Source organism: Gymnodraco acuticeps, unplaced genomic scaffold (assembly GCF_902827175.1).
Source record: "Gymnodraco acuticeps unplaced genomic scaffold, fGymAcu1.1, whole genome shotgun sequence".
NCBI classification, from domain to species: Eukaryota; Metazoa; Chordata; class Actinopteri; order Perciformes; family Bathydraconidae; genus Gymnodraco; species Gymnodraco acuticeps.
The window spans coordinates 742,316-763,913 of NW_022989867.1; the positions used below are offsets into that span (position 1 = coordinate 742,316).

Sequence of the window (21,598 nt, forward strand, 5' to 3'; positions counted from 1 at the left end):
CATAATAGTGTTATTTATTTCATTAATAGTGTTATTATTTATTTCCTGACTTTTTTTCTGTGAAGATCCCGGAAAGGGTTATTAATATTTGGTTATGTGTGGCTTTCTAGAAAACAATAAATGTTTACGTTTAGACACCCATGCCATCGTCACACTTTTTCTGTTACAAACTGACCCGGCCCCCATCAGAGAAGGGAAAAGTTACGTGGCCCTCACAGGAAAAAGTTTGGGGACCCCTGCCTTAACCCGTGACGTTTCACTCAGAGGTCAAGGAATAGGAGATAGGGTTAGAATTTAGGAGCTGATTTTTGGAGTAGACAGTAGAGGTTTCTCAATACTCAAATTTCCCCTCCTCGACTCCTATCCTCGACTCCTATCCTCGAGACTTGGTGCCGCCCACAGGAGATGCGAGCGGAGGACTGAGGAGGGGAACCGAGGAGAGAGGAGGGGAAGCAGCAGGTGGTTAGAGAAATGAGAACTCCTCTCCTCTGGGAGGTCATTTTAAATGTTGCAAATGTATTATCTTTTCAATTTACACACGGCATCTATTGCACGTCTGTCCGTCCTGGGAGAGGGATCCCTCCTCTGTTGCTCTCCCTGAGGTTTCTTCCATTTTTCCCTTTAAACTGTGGGTTTTCTTCGGAAGTTTTTCCTTGTACGATGTGAGGGTCTAAGGACAGAGGGTGTCATATTGTCATACTGATATTTTGTACAAACTGTAAAGTCCACTGAGACAAATGTAACATTTGTGATATTGGGCTATATAAATAAACATTGATTGATTGATTGATTGATAAAGAGACGTCCATTAATGATGACAGGAGGCACAGCAGCCCTCTGTCTGATGGACAGATGTGTTCATGACGACTTATATATTTACTTTTAATTCATTGACAGTGCGGTATAATGCGACAATAACAGGCTACAGATGCGGACATATACACACACATATATTTATATAAATATACAATTTCAGAATCAAACAAGTATGAGAGCACTCTCATAATAACGTAACACAATGAGAGACTGGATATATCCCCCCCCCCCCCCCCCCCCCTCTGTGGTCGCTGAAATGGGGAATTGAAATTAAGGGTAAAAAGTTGTAGCCTACAAGTATTAAAAGTAAGCATAGGACACCAAACCAACTGAGACCCGTCTGTCCGCCGCATCTACGCACTGTACCACACACACACCTACACACTGTACCACACACATACCTACACACTGTACCACACACACACCTACACACTGTACCACACCTACACCTACACACTGTACCACACCTACACCTACACACTGTACCACACACACCTACAGCTCCTAAAGCATATAATCAGGCTACAGCCGTTGTGTATTTTATTATGTGAAGCACTAAATGGTCTTAGAAAAATATCGACTCTTTGTTTAGATATCTAGGCCTACTAAACTAAAGCAAATAAAGAGAGTAGGCCTGTTATACTGAGTGATATATATTATACACACTGCTCTGCTTTCTGCATGGACCTCACAGCTGTTCTCACTGTAAACATCGCATTGCGATGAAAGCAGTTACTAAAATAATATCCAGGGGATGCATGCAGAGCTGTCATTGGCTGAGATAGCTCCCACCGTTCCCGGAAATGCATCCGCGGAGGAGCCGTGGAGGACGCATCAGTGTCTCCTCGGTTAGAGCTCCTCCAGAGAGCCTCCTCGATGCTCGATGCTCGGTCCTCGAAGTGCATTTAGAGAAATGAGATGTCCTTCAAAATGACGCGCTGAAATTCATTTCCGGGTCACTACCGGAGGACCGAGGAGTCGAGGAGGGGAAATTTGAGTAATGAGAAACCTCTAGTGAGAGGGAGGGGCATGGTTTTGTCCCACATGGCTCTAAACAGCTCAATAGGCACACTGTAGACACTAATTAGAAGAACACAGACTAAAACAGCAATGTACAGACGAATCAGATGATTAAACATGATCTTAAGATATATTTTATATATTTGTTTTGCATTTTGTTGTAATCATTATTTTTAATACTTTCTGCTGACACTAGGCTGTGTCCCTAATGACCAGTCGCCACTGATCCTACTGTATACATCCACTGGACGTAGATTCTAAAAGTAAAATGTAAACTTCTCGCTAGAAGTGTAATCAAAAAGCATTATAATAACTATCCTACAATTTAGGATTTTCCACTTAAAATAAATCGGGTGTCTGATACTGACAAGAACATGCCTTATTGGCGTATGAATCTGCTTGTTTAAGTCACACATCAGGTAAGGACAGAAAATTAGAACAGACGTATTTTTTCCCTTTTTAAATGTAATCCCATGTCTCCAAGAGCGACATAGAAAAATGTGTTGATGGCAGGCATTATATGATATTATTGAATTTCATTATGCGTTGCGCTCGTGACCTGCCATCCTGCGAACGAGAGGGGGGGGGTTGTTGACGCCAGATCCCAGCGGTGGGGTCCGGGTGGAGGACATAAAAGGTGGAGGGAGTCCTCAGATCCTGCGAACCACTGAGAGTTAAACTTCTCCTGCTGCAGCCCACAGTCCACAGGTCGGTTTAAAGGTGAGTCACTGCTGTGCTTCCTCTTCTTATTCTCCGGGAAAGTTGACTTTTTTCCTCCAAATGATGGAGAAAGTTTACGGATGATGTTTAGATTCAGTAGAAACTGTCTCTAATACTTTTCTGTTATTGTTGATGTTGTTTTGTCTCTTCAGATGCAGAGAAGCTTTGGGATTTTCTGCGTGTCGCTCATCTTCTGCGCAGCTCTGTCTGAGACCATCGGTCTGGTCCTCGCGGTAAGACATTTCATTTTAGTGCATGTGCCAAACATATTCAGAGATAACCAAATAAAATATGCAATTACAATGTCAAAACACCCATATTTAGCATGTTAAATAATATGATTCAGAGTCTGAATACTTGATGTATCCCGAATTTTGCGCAGTTGATTCATTTTAGAAGGAAATAAATACAACAAAAAAGGGATACAAAAATTAACAAGACGTCAACGTGAGAATATGCAATTAAAACATTTAATTAAATAAAGATATAAAGAACTAAAGTTAGGATGTGCATTAAAATATAATTAATAAAAGATATAGGAATGAGATTGATCAATGAAAACATAACATGTAATAAAGATGTTTGTATAACCAAAAATAGTTTAAGTACAAATGTGCAATGAAAATATAAAATAAAATAAAGAAGTTAAAGTAAAAAGCATATTAAAATGTAGAATACAAATATGAATAGGAATTAGTATAATGTTAATAATAACATTTGCAATGTTAAATGACCAATTTGACAACAGGTAATGATAGCATATAAATACCGTTAGCTTTAGAGGTATTAAAACACCGTGCAGATGTGTCTGCTGACACTGCTGTTAGTAATCTGAATTTTCTTCCTACTGTGATAGAGTTGCACTGCTTTATGTATTTCTGTCAATAGTGTTAAGATCTTTGTTTAAAAAAAACATTAGCTCATGTATACATTAACTGTGTGTGCTGGTAGGTGTGGGACTGTTGTCCACAGAAGTAAAATATGCTTGATATCCACACAATATTCGGACGTTAAAAGCAGATTTAATATCAATGTCTATGTCAGCAGTGTATGAGAGGTGAATTGATATAATAATTCGGGTTGCACAAGTATTTGTATCAAAGTCGCATTATGGACTAGTGCAATATCCAAATTACATTAAGAGCAATAATAATGCAAAATATGTGAAAATATCTGTATTCTTGTGCTTCAGAGAAGTCCCAGCAGACTAACCATCTTTTACAGACTTAATAGAAAATCATCTTTTGGTACATATCCTCTTTAATACTAATACCAGTATCATTTAAATATATGTTTGGTAGGGGTTACTTCAGTAGGTAGATGTGTAGGTCACTAAGGACAAAGAGAGAGACAGTTACACACTACACTGTACATGTCAGAACATCATACACCTGTGTACTGTGTGTTGGTACACCACTGACCATTGGCAGGCTACAAAGAAAGAGGTAGAAGAGGAGTTTTTGTAATCATAATACCTTTTGTTACTTGTGAACATTTTTGATATTTTGATGACTCTGATCATGTCTGTGGACCCTGCAGGCGAAGGAGAAGCGTGGCTGGACACTGAACAGTGCTGGCTACCTGTTAGGTCCCCGTAAGTACTAACTGCAGACACGCACACACACACACACACACACAAACACACACACACCCACACCCACACACACACACACACACACACACACACACACACACACACACACACACACACACACACACACACACACACACACACACACACACACACACACACACACACACACACACACACACACACACACACACACACACACACACACACACAACAACCCGTTGAGCCTCCAACATGTCCAAATAATTTCTCTGCCATGAACTTTGAAAACCTATTGCACAGTTTGCCAATTAACAATATGCTACCTTCTTTGCTAAATTATTATCACATTTTAGTAATAGTTAATATTAGGTCCAATTATGTTTACCTTTCCTTTGAATTCTAATATCTTTTCTATCCATTTAGTTTGTGCTGCACAACTTAATTAGTATCATTGACAAGGTGTCATTTGCTATACAAGCAAAACACCTGGACCTCAATACATCATCCATACATTATGATTAATGCTGCTGTCCTGGCTTAGTACTAAATTATCTGTGAACATTTCAAATGTTGTCACCCCCCATCTCTTACTCCATGCTCCTTCTATCTGTGCATCATTCTGCCTGCGCTCACACGGCATCTGGTTTGTCTTGTTGAGTCTTTTACATTTATTCAAAAACAAAGGATCACATTAATTAAAATACAATCCTACACACAAGAAACCAAGTTACTTGAAGCAGGAGGGCAAAAATAATAGCTTATTAAAAAACAGCCCTCCCAAGAGTACAAGGACATCGGTATTGGTCAAAGCCCTCAGATAACAACGACACAATGTATGATAAATAAGTTCCAGAATATATTACCAAGTATTATTTATATTTCAGGTCTCAAAGCAAGAATTTAACAAAGTCATGTACAGGGGTTGAATGATAATACATACCACAAATGAGAAGTGAGAGAAAAGAACAGCCAGAAGCAAATGTATTAGGCTTTAGGAGCTGTAAGCCAACTGAAACACGCAGCATTAGGTGGGCGGTGGTGGCGAAGTCCATAGGGACTTGGCTTGGCAACTGGAAGGTCACCAGTTCAAGTCCCGGCAAGACCAAGTGCTACCGAGGTGTCCCTGAGCAAGGCACCGTTCCCTACACGGCTCCCCGGGTGCTGTACATAATGGCAGCCCACTGCTCCTAACACTAGGATGGGTCAAATGCAGAGAAACCGTTTCGTTACATAGTACCTGTACTACGTAATGACAAGAAGTTGAATCTTCTTCTTCTTCATTATAAAAGAGATGCATTGGCAATATTTACATTTGTATATTGCCTTTAGCAGAGTTGCGATCAAATTAGTTTAAAGCTACATTTCAAGAGCAAGGACCGCGCCTCAACACTGTGTCGGTTACAGATTCAATTTAAGGAGATATTGAATGTAACGGATGAAGAAGGATGAGGGATGTTGTCTGTCAGGCTGGTCTGGAGGACAGACTGAAGTCCAACAGAGAGAGACTCAGGGTGGGGGTTCAGTCTCAGGCGTGTTTCTGCCAGATCTGAATACCAGACCCCAGACAGTAACTAGAATGGGACAAAAAGTATGCACCAGATGAAAGAAGAATAGATTAGGGGAGACAGGAAGAGAGGATGAAGGAATGTAGGGAAGGAGGGATGAATGGATGAAAAGGATGTAGGGAAAATCCGATGAATGATGAGAGGGATTCATTGATAAAGGGATGTAAGGTGGGAGGGGTGAAAGGTCAAAGTAGAAGGGGCGAGATGGGAGTCTAAGTAATATGGGAATGGAGGGATGAATGGATAAAGGAATGGAGGGATGAAGGGTTGTAAGGAACGATGGATGAAGTGAAGGAGGCATAACATGTCAAAGAGTTGTTGGGAAGAAGGGATGAATGGTCGAAGCGATGTAGGGAGGAAGGGATGAATGGGAACGGACACATGAATGGAGGAAGGGATAATTGGGTTAGGGAAGGATACATGGTCAAAGGGATGAGAGATGTGGTTTACTAATGTGGTTAAAAAGGAGATAGGAAGGGGAGTGGATGAATGGAAAGGAAAGGGGGGTGGGTCGTGGATTTAGAGACCACAGAGGCAGGATGTGTTAGCAGGTAATCAGAGGTATTGTTGAGGCGTGGCCCTGCTCCCCGAACATTAGCTAACTAACTAGTTGATATTTAACCAAATGTTGGCACGGACTAACGTTTTGATTCAAACCCTGAGTAAAACGTTTCTTTATATAACGGCGTTAAGTAAACAGAGAACATAATAATAATAATAATAATCTAATCTCTTTAAAATGATTTCTGTGCTTTTCTCACCTGTATTGTTAAAAAATGTTGCTTTTGTAACACAACTTACAACAGGAAAGGTCAAGCTCATCCTGTGTGAATAGCTGCTGTTCTGTTTCTTTGTCCACTGTCTCCACTGTCAGCTCATTACGTATCATTTAAAGACAGCCTCATTACCGTCAACACTGGGTATCCAGATGAGTGTGTGTGTGTGTGTGTGTGTGTGTGTGTGTGTGTGTGTGTGTGTGTGTGTGTGTGTGTGTGTGTGTGTGTGTGTGAAGCCCAGGTAAAGGTTGCTTGTGCCTCATCCTGTGTTTCAGGTCGTATTGATCACCTAATTCAGATAAAGGATTCTCCCAGTGCCAGAGGCAGAGAGGAGCTGGTCGCTCAATGTAAGATAGAAACGTACGGCCGCTGCAGGGCCTTGGTGTCAGGCTATGAATTGCTCTGTGCAAACATCCCGCATCTCTTAGCTGCTTCTGTCCCACGTCTGGGAGGGGGGGGGCGCCTTTCATCCCACTGCTTTTTGTGCTTATGCATCCAAACATTGCATTTCTCTCCGCTCTGTAAGCAAACACATCCATGTTGATGTCCTTAGAGTGAATGTTAGCGAAGGCGTTAGGTGGGACTACACTGCGTTTAACATCATGTGCAAGATATATAGTATTAATGCAATTCAATGTCAGAAATGTGAGGATTCAGATTTCCTCAATCATGTCCTCATGTTTCAATCAAACTGTTGTCAGGTCTCAAAAGGCACTGCAGTATAATTCAAGAGCCATTCCTTCTGAAAAAACAGCTCCTCGAAAACTCGTCCCCACCCTTCCTGAAGCAGGAGTCTGTGTGAAAGTAAAAACCAAATCAGGAGGGTCCAGAAAAGCAGGAGAAAAGTAGTTTATACTTGAAACACAAAACTATTAAAAAATTGTTTTAATCATTTTCCCCTTGTGATCACTTCAATGTCATGTATTTTAATTGGACTTAAAGTTCAACAAACGCAGACAGTACAGGGGGAGCAGCTCAAGCACTACTTTACCTAATGAGGAAGCCACCTAATGGCTCTCTTCAAACACACATCATGACCACTCGTAACATCAAGTCAAATGTGATAAATACACATACTTTAAATGACTGGTGAGTAATGCTGCAGTGTAAGAACACAGATAAGGTTCTGCGGTTCAGTGAATGAATTCATCATCAGCAAACACTGTGTGAGCCCAAGCTTGAACCTCGGCTACGTTTTGAAATAGGTCACAGAGTTAAGCATCTATTTTTCTGAAAAAGCAAAAAAACAAACATTTAACATTGGGTTTTACTTTTAATATATTAACAGGAGCATTTTGCTGGAACTTGTGCAACCGAGTCCAAGTTGCAGCCTCATATTTTTCATACAAAATTGGGTGTTAAGCCCATAGATAATTATAATATGCTGAGAGGCAAACACTTGGGCTAGTAAAAGCTGTGTGCCTTGATTATAATTATATATGTGGCAAACACATATTTATGACACTGATACTTTTCATTCAGCTGATTCATCTCCACATATTAACACCACTTTCATGGTTTTTGAAGATTAAATGCAATCGGCAGAAGCAAACCTCTATTGGATTCTGAACACCGCTAAGCTAACGGCTGCTACGTTTAGTTGTTTAATTGAGTCACTTGTTAGCAACCGCTGTTTTATGACTCATATAGCTTCAGACAGTCATCCGTGGGGTACTTTCTGACATATTTTCCCATTGAACAAACACAGCTTGTGTTACTCACAGACCTTATTTCAGGCTTATAACGAAAACCATTGAATTTTGAAACGAGGGAACCGAAAGTGGTTAAATGCTGACTCAATTCTCAGTTTTATGACTCACATCTGCACCACTCTATTATGGTGCTGCTATCTGAGGTGAAACATCGTGGTAATGGTAATTTCTTCATGTTTTCGTTTTCACAGGGCAAGGCTAGCGCTAAGCTAGGCTAAACATAGCCAAGTAAAATGTGTGGTAATCAGTGTTAAGATATAACAGGCTTAAAGGGTGAGGACTAAGTGGTTGCTTGGGAAAATGAACGTCTGGTTAGGCATATATCTTCTCTATGAGACCTTCTAGTGCTGTGTACTAAAGTGTCGAGAGTCCTTCCTGTACCATGTCTTTGCTTGTCCAATATATATATATATTTTACGTTTTATTATCCAAATGCGTTTCCTTGTGTGTTAAAACTGTAGTCCATTCTATGCTTTGTACTTTTCTGTTTTACTGCAATTCCATGAGCCAAGCCCTGCAGGTGGTCCGTACACGTTTGGAAATGTAACCAAACAAATACAAACCAAATAACATGCTGAAATAACCAAGTGTACAACAATGTCCTTTAGATCTTCTTGTGAAACCTAGGCAGAGTGGTGTCATGTGTGTACTCTATGTATTTGTCTCTAATATGTGATGCTTCTGAAAGTGTGGGACATTTAGGAAATGTATCCAAGTAGCTGTAATACTTTAATCAAGTCGAACTGCAGTTCACACCTCTGACATGTGGTGCTGTATGACTGTGATCCTCCCTGTTCAGACGGGATCGATGGACACAGGACGCTCGTAGACAAGGCGGGGCTCGCTGGGAAGAGGGACATGGAGGAGGACTACAGAACAGGTGTGTGTGTGTTTCTATCTTTGTTGGTCTGTAGATGTGTGTGTGTGCCCTGTGAAACAGAAACCTTCCTCTCTTTGTGTAAAGACAAACTACATTTGTGTTTTAAACCTTAGGTGCGCTGATTTACTTTATATCATTTTTTGGTTCAGGTTTCTCTGTGACTCTCTGCCATGTTGGATAATAAAAGCTTCTTCTTTGATGCAGATATCTTGGTATCTAAAGATATTCATTTCCCATATGTTATTGTAAGCACAGCTCCTGTCAAACTGCCCTTTGTTGCTCTGCCTCCACAGGTGCCCAGAGAATAGCAGATGGAGACATCATCCGCACTGTCATCGACTTCCTGTCGTACCTTAAACTTAAAGGTATGCTCATGCTTTCTGCTTCAACATTCCTCAAAGTGAGGGTTATGCTACAGAATGTGGAATGGAACATTTCTTCATTATTAACTTTACCACACAGACTTCCTCCACTACCATTGACCTTGACAAAAAGGCAATGGGACCTTTCCATTGGATTTTGGAATACTGCGGAATATAATCTCTGTGTCAAACAAACATTTATGATACTTAAACGTTTTGATCAATAGGATATTCTGCACATATTAACATATTAATATTATTTGTTAGATTTTGTAAAGGTAAATGCAATGGCTAGAAGTTAAAAGCTAACCTTAGGCTATGAACAAACTACAAACGTCACAAGTGCAAACGAGATAGTCATTTAAAAATCAGAGCAGTAACACTGACTGTCAAAAGGACACTAAAGTGTTTAAGTGAATGCACCATGGTCAGATATATATTTGGTAGCTATGGCTGGTTTGTGAGTACATGATGAGCATTGTGATTGGCTGACCCTCTTATGTCTGTATAATGTACTTGTGTTGGTGTGTGTTGCAGAGATGGGAGCCTTGGACAGCCTGCCTTCCTCTGTGACATCAGATGAACTGGCAAACCCCTAATGGCCCCCCGACTCCTCACCTCCATCAGCCCGAGTCATGCTTCTGCTATCCAGACCCCCTCCGTCTTACATGTCCCCTTCCTGTCCCACCATCCATACTCTGACGCTGGATTTGTCCTGGCTCCAGAGATCTGCTTCTTTGACTCTTTGAATGATTGTCCCCCCAATACAAATATGAGATCTGTCTGCTCCTATGTAAATAAAAAGGTCAGCGAGTGTCTGCTGGCTGTGGGACGATCTGTTCACAAGCTCACTGTATTGTCATCTTAGTATTCTTTCATCTGATTTAAGAAAATGGAGGGAAATTAATAAACAAATGGCACTGGACTTGAATTGGAGTTTATTTCTTTACATAAGTATCACCACATTAATCACTTAGATTACAGTACATAACGTATCTGATGTTTTTCAAGTAGGTGAGGACAGTGGATTCACAAATGATCATAATAATCAACACATGTCTGAAATACTTCTACTCACTAGTAGGAAGTAATGTTTGTTATAAAACCTAAAATCCAGCTGTGAATTGAAAGGATTGTATACATGTTGTACTGAGAAGTAACTAAGTATATTTACTCAAGCACTGTTCTTAAGTACAATTTTGACAGACTTGTACTTTACTTGAGTATTTCCATTGAATGCTACTTTAACTTCAACCCCACTACAATTTAGAGCTAAATTGTGTACTTTTACTCCACTACATTTATTTAATACCTTTAGTTACTTTACAGATCTGGATGAAGTGAAATATAATCAACTCTTAAATCAGACTTTAGTTCCACGTGGAGTAAATCTGCACAATGACTACTTTTGGTACTTTTAGTATATTTTGATGGTAATACTGTTGTACTTTTACTTGAGTAACATTTTGAATGCAGGACTTTTACTTGTATTCCTACACTCTGGTACTTCTACTTTTACTTAAAGGTGGGGTAGGTAATTTTGGAGAAACCAGCTCGAGTGCGCTAGAATTTGAAAATACACAACCGGAAAAAATCTGCCACTTCCTTACAGAGCCCCTCCTCCAACACACACGAACGCGCTCATGACCAATGAGGGCACGAGATAAGTTTGTGCACAGATGGAAGGCTGACAGGCAGGTAGGCTATCCAGTTATTTTAGCCGTGCCGGCTCAGATGATTGGTCGTGCTTTTTACAGTATTACGGCTTCCACAGATGACGTTTTTTAATGGATTTTTTGTCAAAGCACTTCAGATATTCATTGCTATCGGGATGTTAAGAGCATTCCATGAAATATAACAAAAAGCGTTTCTGAAATAAATTACATACCCCACCTTTAAGTACAAGATCTGAATACTTCTCCCGCCTCTGGTTTTCATGCAACTTTCTACTTCACTACATACAGAGAGTATGTCAGGGACCAAGCAGTAAGGCGACAGGACACAGGAGTGGTTTACATAAACTGGGTTTTTTATTTACCCAAAAGTCCAAAGAAAACATCATAAATCAATAATTTCTAATAACTAGGCCCATAAAAGAGGTCAACAGAAAATACCTCAAAGAAACATGGCATCAACTTAACACAACAAACTGACCTGCTCCAATGAAAAACCAAGGAAACCAGATAGTGCCTTGGCCAAACCAAGTTGAAACCAAGGGATAATTAATAGTAACAGAATACACAAAGGACACTGACAAAACCCAAATCCCCCCTTTGACATGGAAGCAGGTGGTTTATCCCAATCTGTCCCAATTGGCTCCTTGCAGTATTTATGAGTCCTCAGCGCTCGGCCACACCCTTTGCTGAACCAGGAAGTAACCTCCCCCAATGGACATGGTTGTCACTGGGTGTTTCTCAATCTCGAGTACGCTTGCTTGGTAGCACACGTCTTCCGAGCGTCTTGCTTCAGAAGCGAGGCAAGAATACTTGCTGGCATTCGGAAAACAAAGAGTGGAACAGGCTAGCAAGTGTGCGTCATATGAGAGGCCCCGCCTTACATTTTCCACCACAGATTTGGGGAAATTGGTCCATGCGCAAAGCATTGTGGGGATTGTTAGACCGCGGAGTCCACACATGTGCAGCCTGGACATTTCTCCAAACTAAGTACGCAGGGCTCGGTAGAATTCCAAGTATACTAGACATTGGAACAGTACTTCGGCGGCACTCGATGACGTAGTATGCTTGAAATAGTGGCTCTGGAGCAGGTTTACTCGAGATTGAGAAACATCCACTGTCACTACCCGATCTGCCGCCCTGCCCTATCTGCAGTGCGCATGTGCGAGATGATCCGCCATATTGGACAACTCCGTACGGCAACCCAAGTAGGACACTTGACACAGTGGCTTTTGGCAAAGCACAAAAAGAAAACTCGAGAGAGATGAGTTATTGTTATTACAACGTGACTTCACTATTATTTAACAACTCTTTTTATGGGGTTCTTTTATTTGGGGTTAAGTACATTGTCAGAATAAGTGAGAAATGGATTTAACTTCTGTTAGACAGCAATCTTACTGAATAAATATTTACTGTGAATGTGTGCAAAAATGTATGGAATATAGCTGTCTAACATATATGATAATTGGGTGATGACACTCTCACCCAATTGCCAGTAGCTCAATGAACATCTATCATTTCAGATCAGAGCACCTACCTTACCAGAAAGGTACCAGAGTGTATAGAATGTATTGTCTGAAAATAAATACTCATACATCAAATGATTAGAAGCAGGAACATAATTTATAACACACAATGAACATTAACACACATTTGAAAACATTTTCAAAACACCCATTACTTCATATTTTTAAGCAATTTCCTTCAACTGTTTCTTTACACTTTCACAAGGTCCTGTATTTTTGTGAAATGTAGTAACCGGCCAACTTCTCTCTCTCGGTGTTCTCCACGTTTTGTGAATTCAGCCATCCTCTGAAGCACTCTTGAAAAGAGAAAGGAAAAACAGATTAACTTTTAGCTTTGTGTTATGATTACTTAAACATGTGCACTGTGATATGAAAAATAAAAAGTATCAAATGTAGTTTTGAACATTCACTGTGATTGGGTCTATTATCCACGGAATACACCGTATTTAATTTTTTTCTTAATTTACATTATTTAATTTCATATTCTGTTATTGTAAATATCATTTTCTAATATATTACATGTATACACTTTTTGCACTACTTTTTATTTTGTATTTTTGTATTTTATTATATATGTTGCATTGTTGGAGGAGCTCAGGTCAGAAGAATTGCATTGATATTTCTACACTGTAGCTGCTCAGCATATGATGATAAAACCTTTGAATCTTGAATCCAACACTTTTTTCGGTGGAAAATCCTAAATTGTAGGATAGTTTGGCCATAATAATGCTTTATGATTATGTTTCTAGTGAGAAGTGTATATTTTACTTTCAGAATCTACCTCCAGTGGATGTGTAGGATCTATATGTATACTTTACACCCGGAAGTATGTATTGTCATTCTTATTGTCGATATACGCTATATTTTATTAACACCAGTATGTACTTTATACATCCACCTCGAGTGTTTGTCTCTGCACCGGAAATAATTTAACTTTAAAGTTCAACCGCATTATATATCAGCGCCACACCTGCGTAACACATGGTGCCTCTTGTCTGAACCAATTTTTAAGCGATTTGTAATCTATTCTTGTTGACTTGCAGCCTAAATACAAAGATAACTCCACTCTCCTACCACTGCTAACCATCGCACTAAGCACAACACGGGAGAGACGAGAAACTGCGACACCGTTGGCAGAAGGAAGAATGGAGAGAAATATGTGGAAATAATACCATAAATAAAATGTTACCTCTCATTTATCATATATGAAGAATTGATTTTCAAAAATTGATTAAAGCCAATCTTAAAATGATTTAACAAACGCCTGTTTAGACTCCTCGATGCACACAAAAACATAACTTGGAGAAATAAATAAATACGGAAATGTTATTGATCACACCTCGATTATGTTCTCTTGTTAAGAAATGTATTCTCATAAATGATGTGGTAAACATGAAGGACAGAATTACTTTAAACTGACGCCGTTTTGCATTTCTATAGGTTGTATAGATACGAGCATGGTTTTATATACTATCATGTTTAATCATGTGTTATGCCGTTCGCCAATAGCCTACTTGATAAGTCGCTCGTAAAACACAGGAGGTATGGAAACTAAGAACACCATTCTTTCCCACACAGTGACGTCACAGCTACCCACAATGCAACGCGCGCCATATATTTTTTTATAAAGACGCCATTTTTCTGGAGGTGCAAAAATCCTGGAGGTGCTAATATAAACAGCTAGCTAATGTAGCCAGGCAGAGCGCACTAGGTTTTTTTTCTGAATTAACGACCGAAAAAATCGCTGCATGTCTTCGGATTACATCTCTGGACTTGAGGGGTGTGCTCTAGGTCGTTACCAGCATAAACTAGAGCTGTGTGGGTTGTCGGATTGCCCTTACAGACTGCCTGTAGATGTATGGAAAAACGACTCTCGAAAGTGGCCTTCGGTCGATTTTGGCAGCATCTACGTCTATCTTCTGGAAACACCAGGTGAATACCCCACTTGTCACAATAATATCATCATGCCAATGCATATATGTGGTATTTTAGAGTTGACTATATTGATTAAGGCAATAGACTATGATATTCTGCTTGCACCTCGTGTGAAATGGCGGATACCGGAAGTACAGTGTCGCCCTCGGCCCAAAACCCGTATGTGTGTGTGAAAGAATTGCAACATCCACAACATGCGGCACAAGCCTTTTTCCACAGAAATCCACGTTGTCACAATCCAGAAAGTCAATGCGGTCCTTCCTTGTTCACTATGAAGTCCGTGATTTGTAAACTCATGATTCACATCCACTCGTATCCATTCATTTCCAAGAGTATTTCATTCATTATAATAATATGGTGGCAACCATTTAATTCCACACGGATTTGTCCGTCACGAGAGTTTTTAACAATGTCGTGGCTTCCTTCCTTGTTTTTCCACCAAGCCACTAGACGCCTTAAAAAAATGCAAAAATCCTGGAGGTGCTAATATAAACAGCTAGCTAATGTAGCCAGGCAGAGCGCACTAGATTTTTTTTCTGAATTAACGACCGAAGAAATCGCTGCATGTCTTCGGATTACATCTCTGGACTTGAGGGGTGTGCTCTAGGTCGTTACCAGCGTAAACTAGAGCTGTGTGGGTTGTTGGATGTACAATGTATGGAATTACGACCCTCAAAAGTGGCCTTCGGTCGATTTTGGCAGCATCTACGTCTATCTTCTGGAAACACCAGGCGAATACCCCACTTGTCACAATAATATTATCATGCCAATGCATATATGTGGTATTTTAGAGTTGACTATATTGATTAAGGAAATAGACTATGATATTCTGTATGCACCTCGTGTGAAATGGTTGATACCGGAAGTACGGTGTCGCCCTCGGCCCAAAACCCGTATGTGTGTGTGAAAGAATAGTAAATTGTACAGCTAATATAACACAACACATTAGTTGTATTTCCTTTAACTGGTGGATTATGATATATAGTTGCTGATTGACAGCTGGAAGACAAACCACCAAATACAAACAAATAATTCAGATCCAGTCGTCATGACTCCACTCCGGAGGGATTCCCCGATCATTTCTTACAGTTTCTCATCAAGGGGGTGTCTCCTGTCCCTGGTACAAACACACTGCCTGAGGAAGGCTATATGTATTTTTTTTGTCATTAACCTTTTCGGACCACTTATTTATTTATGTTGGTGACGATCCGACCTCCATGCTGCTACTCTGGTTCAAACTGCATCCACCAAACAATATGATTTATCTCCACCTCCCCAAAATAACCAGAATCGGACTCTGGTTGCGTTCCAATAGTCCATTTAGTTTAGGAACCTTCCTAACCAAGTGAAATGACCCAGAAGTACGTCAGTGGCAGCCATGTTAAGTGCCGTTCCAATTCTCTAAGGCCCAATCCCAAACCACTCCCTCGGCCCTCCCCCTCCGTGACGGAGTGAACTCCGTCTGTAGGCACACTCACAGCTGAATGAAGTTCCCTCCATTAAGGGTTAAGGGTATAAATACAGCGGCAAGCTTTGGGACGGCTTCCCCTCTCTCCGCAGGAAACAGAAACGGATGTCATGGTGTCCAACCCACATCTGTCGGCTGCATTGACCTGCGTTGCTATCCGTCGCCTGTTAGCGGGTGCAATGGCAAGATCCAACAGAAGGCGCAGAAGGTTGAGGCGCATTTTAGCGATGTTCCAGTGGCAGGTAAACATTTCAATATTGCTAATACAACAATTATCTTCACCTTATTTCTTATATAGTAGCCTATGAACTTTGTATGTGTAATACAAATAGATATTTAGATATATTGTGATATACATTCATTTATTATTTCCTTATAAGCTATACGTGTATATCTGTAGTGTCTGTAGAATTCTAACACAGAGAAATGTTGTCAGTAGTTTATAGAATAAAAAAGGAAAGGTTAATTTGACTTGGTCTCAGAATTGTTTACAGAGCTGTGTGTGTGTGTGTGTGTGTGTGTGTGTGTGTGTGTGTGTGTGTGTGTGTGTGTGTGTGTGTGTGTGTGTGTGTGTGTGTGTCTTTTACAGGGGGGCAAAGGTCTTTACATGCAGCTCAATGCTACTGCCCCAATTCTCGCCGTGTATGCCAACCCTGAAGCCTGTCTAAAGAAGGACTTTAGAGTTAAGCGATCTTGTGTGGTGTATTTAGTGCAGATGCTTTCCTCCCCAAAGGACCACGGATGGGGACAAGACATCGAGGTGCTTGTTCTCCTCTACAGCTTGGCCCATGGACTATCGCTCTCTGTGGTGGGTTCAGCATTCGGGATTCCCAAATCGACGGTCCACAGGATCATCAAACACGTCACCGGGAAGATAAAGGCCAACCTGAAGACCCTCATTTCCCTGCCAGCCGCAGATGAGCTGCCAGAGATTGCAGATGGCTTCTGTCAGCTTGCAAAGAGTCCTGTATTTCACCGTGCTGCTGGTGCGATTGATGGATGCCATATTCGCATCAAACCTCCAGGAAACGAGTACCACAAGGAGTACATCAATTACAAGCTGTTTCCTTCCATCCAGATGCAGGCCATCTGTGACTCAACTGGGAGATTCCTGGATGTCTTCATCGGCTATCCAGGCTCCGTTCATGATGCCAGAGTACTGCGAAACAGCCCCATCTTCTGCCAGGCACTGTTTCCCCCAGCTGGTTGGTTCCTCCTTGGGGACGGTGGTTATCCCTGCCTGGAAAAACCAGTGGGATTACTCACACCCTACAAGGTCCCTCGCGGCCAGGTGCAGGCCAGATTCAACAGGCATCATTCCAGGGCTCGGTCTGTGGTGGAAAGAGCATTTGGAAGGATGAAGGCTCGCTGGAGGGCCACCCTTTTCAAAGCGCTGGAGGTCAGTCCAAGCTTTGCCCCTGACATAATTGCATGTTGTGCATTTCTGCACAATCTGTGCATAGACATGAACGATGTCCTTGAGGATGCTGAAGCCTTCCCCCCTGAAGATGGGGACCAGAGTCCTCCCCCTGCCGCAGCATGTGGACAGGAAAGTCCTGGACACCACCTAAGGAACAGGATTGCTGCACAACTCTCTGCTCCTGTCCAAATGGCACCACACCTGAGAGAGCACGATTACATCGAATGAACTTTGTTTTTTTGGCAAAACGTGGTTGTCTGTTAACTTATGTTTTTGAAATGATGTGCACACATACCTGATTTAATTTTGTTTGTTTTAGTGAGCTCCACTTCTCACTTTAGAGAAAAGAGGTGAAATAAAATAAACCTGTGCACCGTTGATTTCAAACATGGTTTTCCTGAATTGTCTTTCTGCATAATCCCAAATTGGAGACAAATGTCCTTACCTCTTGGATCATTCAATCACGAGCACAGAGCAAATGTTCAGAAAATGAACACAGGTCTTCTAATACAATCACTTTTGTTTTTGAGTGAAACTCTGCAAATGGTTTGACATGAGCAATTAAGACCGTAAATGGCATGTATATTTTAATGCCTTATACCTATGAAGCGCACAGACATATCTTTATTTAAAATGCTGATATTCAGGGTTAATCTTCAGACTTTGGAAAAAACACTTTAGTTCCGTGCACAACATTACTTTGTGCAAAACTTTTCCTTCTACATTATGAAACCCACACAGAACAATGTAGCCATCTAACAATCAAGCAAACGCAATGTCACCTTCATCACCCGTCTACCTGTATTTACTATATCCCATACAATATTGAAGACATGAAGGACAGTACGTTAAATTATGTTTATTGTCTTCCAAATAAATAATACAAGCGAACAAAAACAAGTATTTTAAGTAACATCAATAATCAACATAGAAATGGCCAATGGTGGGGGGGAAAAAATAAATCACATTGTCGACCATTTTTTCAAACAGGGTTAGAAATTTATCTGAGTGCTGCATTATTTGTCTGTGGCGTTCGTCCTCTTTTTCTGCCTCGCGTTCTAGGCACTCCAGCACTCCCATAGCACCTTTTCTTTTTTTGGGGGGGGGCTGCTGGGTGGTTCCAGCTTCAGACAGTGATGAGGGTGGTGAGGGGTCTGGATCATCAGCCACATTTGGGGGGGGGGAAGGAAGAGGAGCAGGAAGCAGCCTCCGGATCAAAGAGGATTGTGGGGTTTGCCAAGGCTGAGGCAACAAGGACAGGAGGACTAATTGAAGGCCTTGCACCTATGGCCTCATCCATGGCCATGAAGAAGGGCCATGTTGCAGGGGTTTCTTCCCCCTGATCAGTCCCTGTTCCAGTCCTTGGCCTTTTAAGTTCCTATTGCAAACAAATGCATGTTAGAAATCTTTGTTCAGCTTTTTCAAAAACAAACATGTTTTACAATAACAATACACCATTTACCTTGTATTTCTTTTTTAGGTTCTCCCATTTCTTGGAGGCCTGTTTGTGAGACACATGTTGCCCAAGGTCCAGTTCCTTAATGATTGACCTGTTATCTTAGAATATTTAAACAATATATATTGGTGTTAAGGCAATGACCCACAGTGCACATTCATTACTTTCATTGCACAAAATATGAATTGAGTGCATAACTCACTCCCATGCTTCTTTAGCAGCATTGCGTTTTTTGCAGAACAGGTCGTCCTTGTCCATTCTTAATGCAATAAGTGCCTTGGTTTTTACCACAGTCCCTGAAATTACAAATCACACTTAAGTTTAAACCGATTTCGTAAGTGAATGGATACATGAATTGACACGTGTTGTTAGTTTGATTCCGATTTAGATTTGTACATCTTCAAAATAAAAATCTAATGTAATCTTGGCAAATCAAATTAACACGTGTAGATTTATAAATACATGTTCACAAAGGCATGTTTTAGTTAAGGCAACGTATTATTTATCGTTTAAAAAAATAACCACATGGAACTCACATTTGTATGACGTTGTTTCCTCCATGCCCGAAAAACGGTTGCACACCTGTGGAGTGAGATTATCAAGCCTGCATCCATGCAAACTCGCTGTCGGAGGCTTTTATAACCCACTACGCCTCCGCCCTGATTGCTTTGGACCAGCCCTCAATATGGCGGACCCTTCGCGTGAACGCGCAAACGGAGGGGTAGGGTGTAGGGGGCGGTTTGGGAATTCAGTGCTTCTCAAAGTGTGGTCCGCGGACCACTGGTGGTCCGTGAGTGCCCCCTAGTGGTCCGTGAGTATATTGGTAACATTTCACATTTGAAATAAATACATTTATTTAAGTTTTCCGCACTCTCGCGGGAATATCTCCACAATGGAACAAGCTTAAGTTTCACTTTCGATTGCATGATATAGCCCAGATAAACACCTTCATCACACATGTTGCCACTTGTTTGTACCATTTTCAGGCGATTTGTAAAAAACGATGTGTTTTTGGATATTTGTGGAGTTAGGTGGTCCGCGAGTGTTTTTTTATTGGTTAAGTGGTCCTTGGTATGGAAAAGTTCGAGAAACACTGCTCTAAATGAAAGGAAAGGAAGTTTCAAACTTCCTTTATAACCTCCTTTAGCTTAGGAACTACTGGACCTCCCTTACCGAAAGGAGAGGAGAAAATGCTGCCCCACAATGCCTTGCAGCCGCAGTATTTGCCGTCACACAACAGCAGTGGCGAGCCGTGACTATTATACCTAGGCCTTCTGACCCCCCCCCCCCCCCCTTCCCTCGAAAAAAAAGAAGAGATATTACGTCACAGCGTATACTTCAGCGGAATATCAAAACAGCGGCCCGGGGTGCAAAACGCATCAATGGCAGCGACCCTCTTCCACACAAAACAACACCATTTATATAAACACCTATCATGACAGGGCACCCACAGCCAAGTAACAATTACAAATGAATTAAGTCGGCACGGCGGCCTGCATTGAAAATGACTTAGGCCTACCTTTGGTGATCAAATCACTCAAACTCAAAGTCCATCCTCCTGTCCTTTTGGATGAAGCACTTGCTTCAGCTGATCCTTTGCCACTCCAGTTTATCATTGTAACTCAATCTTGAAAATGACTCGGTTAATAATTTCGCAACGATGTCATCACTATCACTGAAGTGAGCCATCATGAACTTATGCTAATCATAAATCTATCGATCATAAATCTATCGTTTAGATTTATGATTCGAAAATAATAAAAGTAGGGTAGACATGTGGATATTATCCGGCTGAACAAAACGTGCATTTATCAAACAGGTTCGTTTTCCACAGACCTTATTTCCAGCTATTTTCCAAAATCCTATGGAGAAATCCCATTGCTTTCTGTCGAGGGAATCCGAGCGCAGCTTACTTCCGGGTTTTAGGACGCGTCACTGCACCACTTGCATAGACCTCACAGCGGGCGGTGTCAGTACCAGATATGTTCGGGCTACCAGATATGTTCGGGTGTATTTCCGTCGCATCCGTCATCCGTCATATTCGTCATATTTTACGGCAACTCAAGAGGGCCATCACGGTCAAATTCCGAACATTTAAACATAGCCGACACTTCATTCTTTACTTTGTGTAATGGCAATTTCCTTTTCCTATGTCCTATATATTTTTGCCGTTACTTTCACAGAAGGGTTGAAAAGTGATCCAGACGCAGACACAAACAGATGATTTTCCGGTCCTTAGTTGTGGTTTATGATGATGTTTATTCGTCTTTACATACCAGGGTTAATTTAGCGTTCTAGTGATTCTATGAGCATCTGCCAGGCTGGTGGAATCGGTATGCTCTTCTCCTACTGTGTCCCCCCATCTCCTGTCACCTATGACCTCCTTATATACACCCGGTGCAGCTAAACCCTGCCACCCAGTGTTCATAAATAATATTGCACTATACATATAACTTAAATAAACTGACACACCAACATCACCCACAAAATGGCTCCTACACACCGGCCCCTAATTGGCTTTAGTATGGGAAAAAAGACAATTACCAATAAATAATAAAGGAGCTATACAAAAGGTGTGTATGTGTTAGCATGTAATTCTTAAAGAATTTGTAGTTTATTTTCTTCTCTTCTTCTCCCTTATTTTAAGGGTCATCGGTCTTTGCTGTTCTTTATGTCTCAGCTTCCTGGAGCAGACA

General features: G+C 41.1%; 2 protein-coding genes across 2 annotated transcripts; both read left to right on the forward strand.

The window, feature by feature from the left end:
- The first annotated feature begins 2,446 nt into the window (after window positions 1–2,446).
- Window positions 2,447–10,349, forward strand: galn (galanin/GMAP prepropeptide). The gene is made up of 6 exons (XM_034196832.1): window positions 2,447–2,556; window positions 2,709–2,789; window positions 4,096–4,150; window positions 8,982–9,062; window positions 9,356–9,427; window positions 9,962–10,349. The coding sequence occupies exons 2-6, from the start codon at window positions 2,709–2,711 to the stop codon at window positions 10,021–10,023; spliced, it is 351 nt and encodes a 116-aa protein (XP_034052723.1). The 5' UTR covers window positions 2,447–2,556; the 3' UTR covers window positions 10,024–10,349.
- A 5,734-nt stretch (window positions 10,350–16,083) lies between these two features.
- LOC117533022 (putative nuclease HARBI1) lies at window positions 16,084–17,674 on the forward strand. The gene is made up of 2 exons (XM_034196663.1): window positions 16,084–16,268; window positions 16,616–17,674. The coding sequence occupies exons 1-2, from the start codon at window positions 16,137–16,139 to the stop codon at window positions 17,672–17,674; spliced, it is 1,191 nt and encodes a 396-aa protein (XP_034052554.1). The 5' UTR covers window positions 16,084–16,136.
- Window positions 17,675–21,598: the final 3,924 nt, after the last annotated feature.

Coding starts and splice junctions, on each gene's coding strand:
- LOC117533022 (XM_034196663.1), top strand. CDS start 16,137: ATGGTGTCCAACCCACATCTGTCGGCTGCATTGACCTGCGTTGCTATC. Junction 16,269..16,615: donor TAGCGATGTTCCAGTGGCAG/GTAAACATTTCA, acceptor TGTCTTTTACAG/GGGGGCAAAGGTCTTTACAT.
- galn (XM_034196832.1), top strand. CDS start 2,709: ATGCAGAGAAGCTTTGGGATTTTCTGCGTGTCGCTCATCTTCTGCGCA. Junction 4,151..8,981: donor TGGCTACCTGTTAGGTCCCC/GTAAGTACTAAC, acceptor CTCCCTGTTCAG/ACGGGATCGATGGACACAGG. Junction 9,428..9,961: donor GTCGTACCTTAAACTTAAAG/GTATGCTCATGC, acceptor TGTGTGTTGCAG/AGATGGGAGCCTTGGACAGC.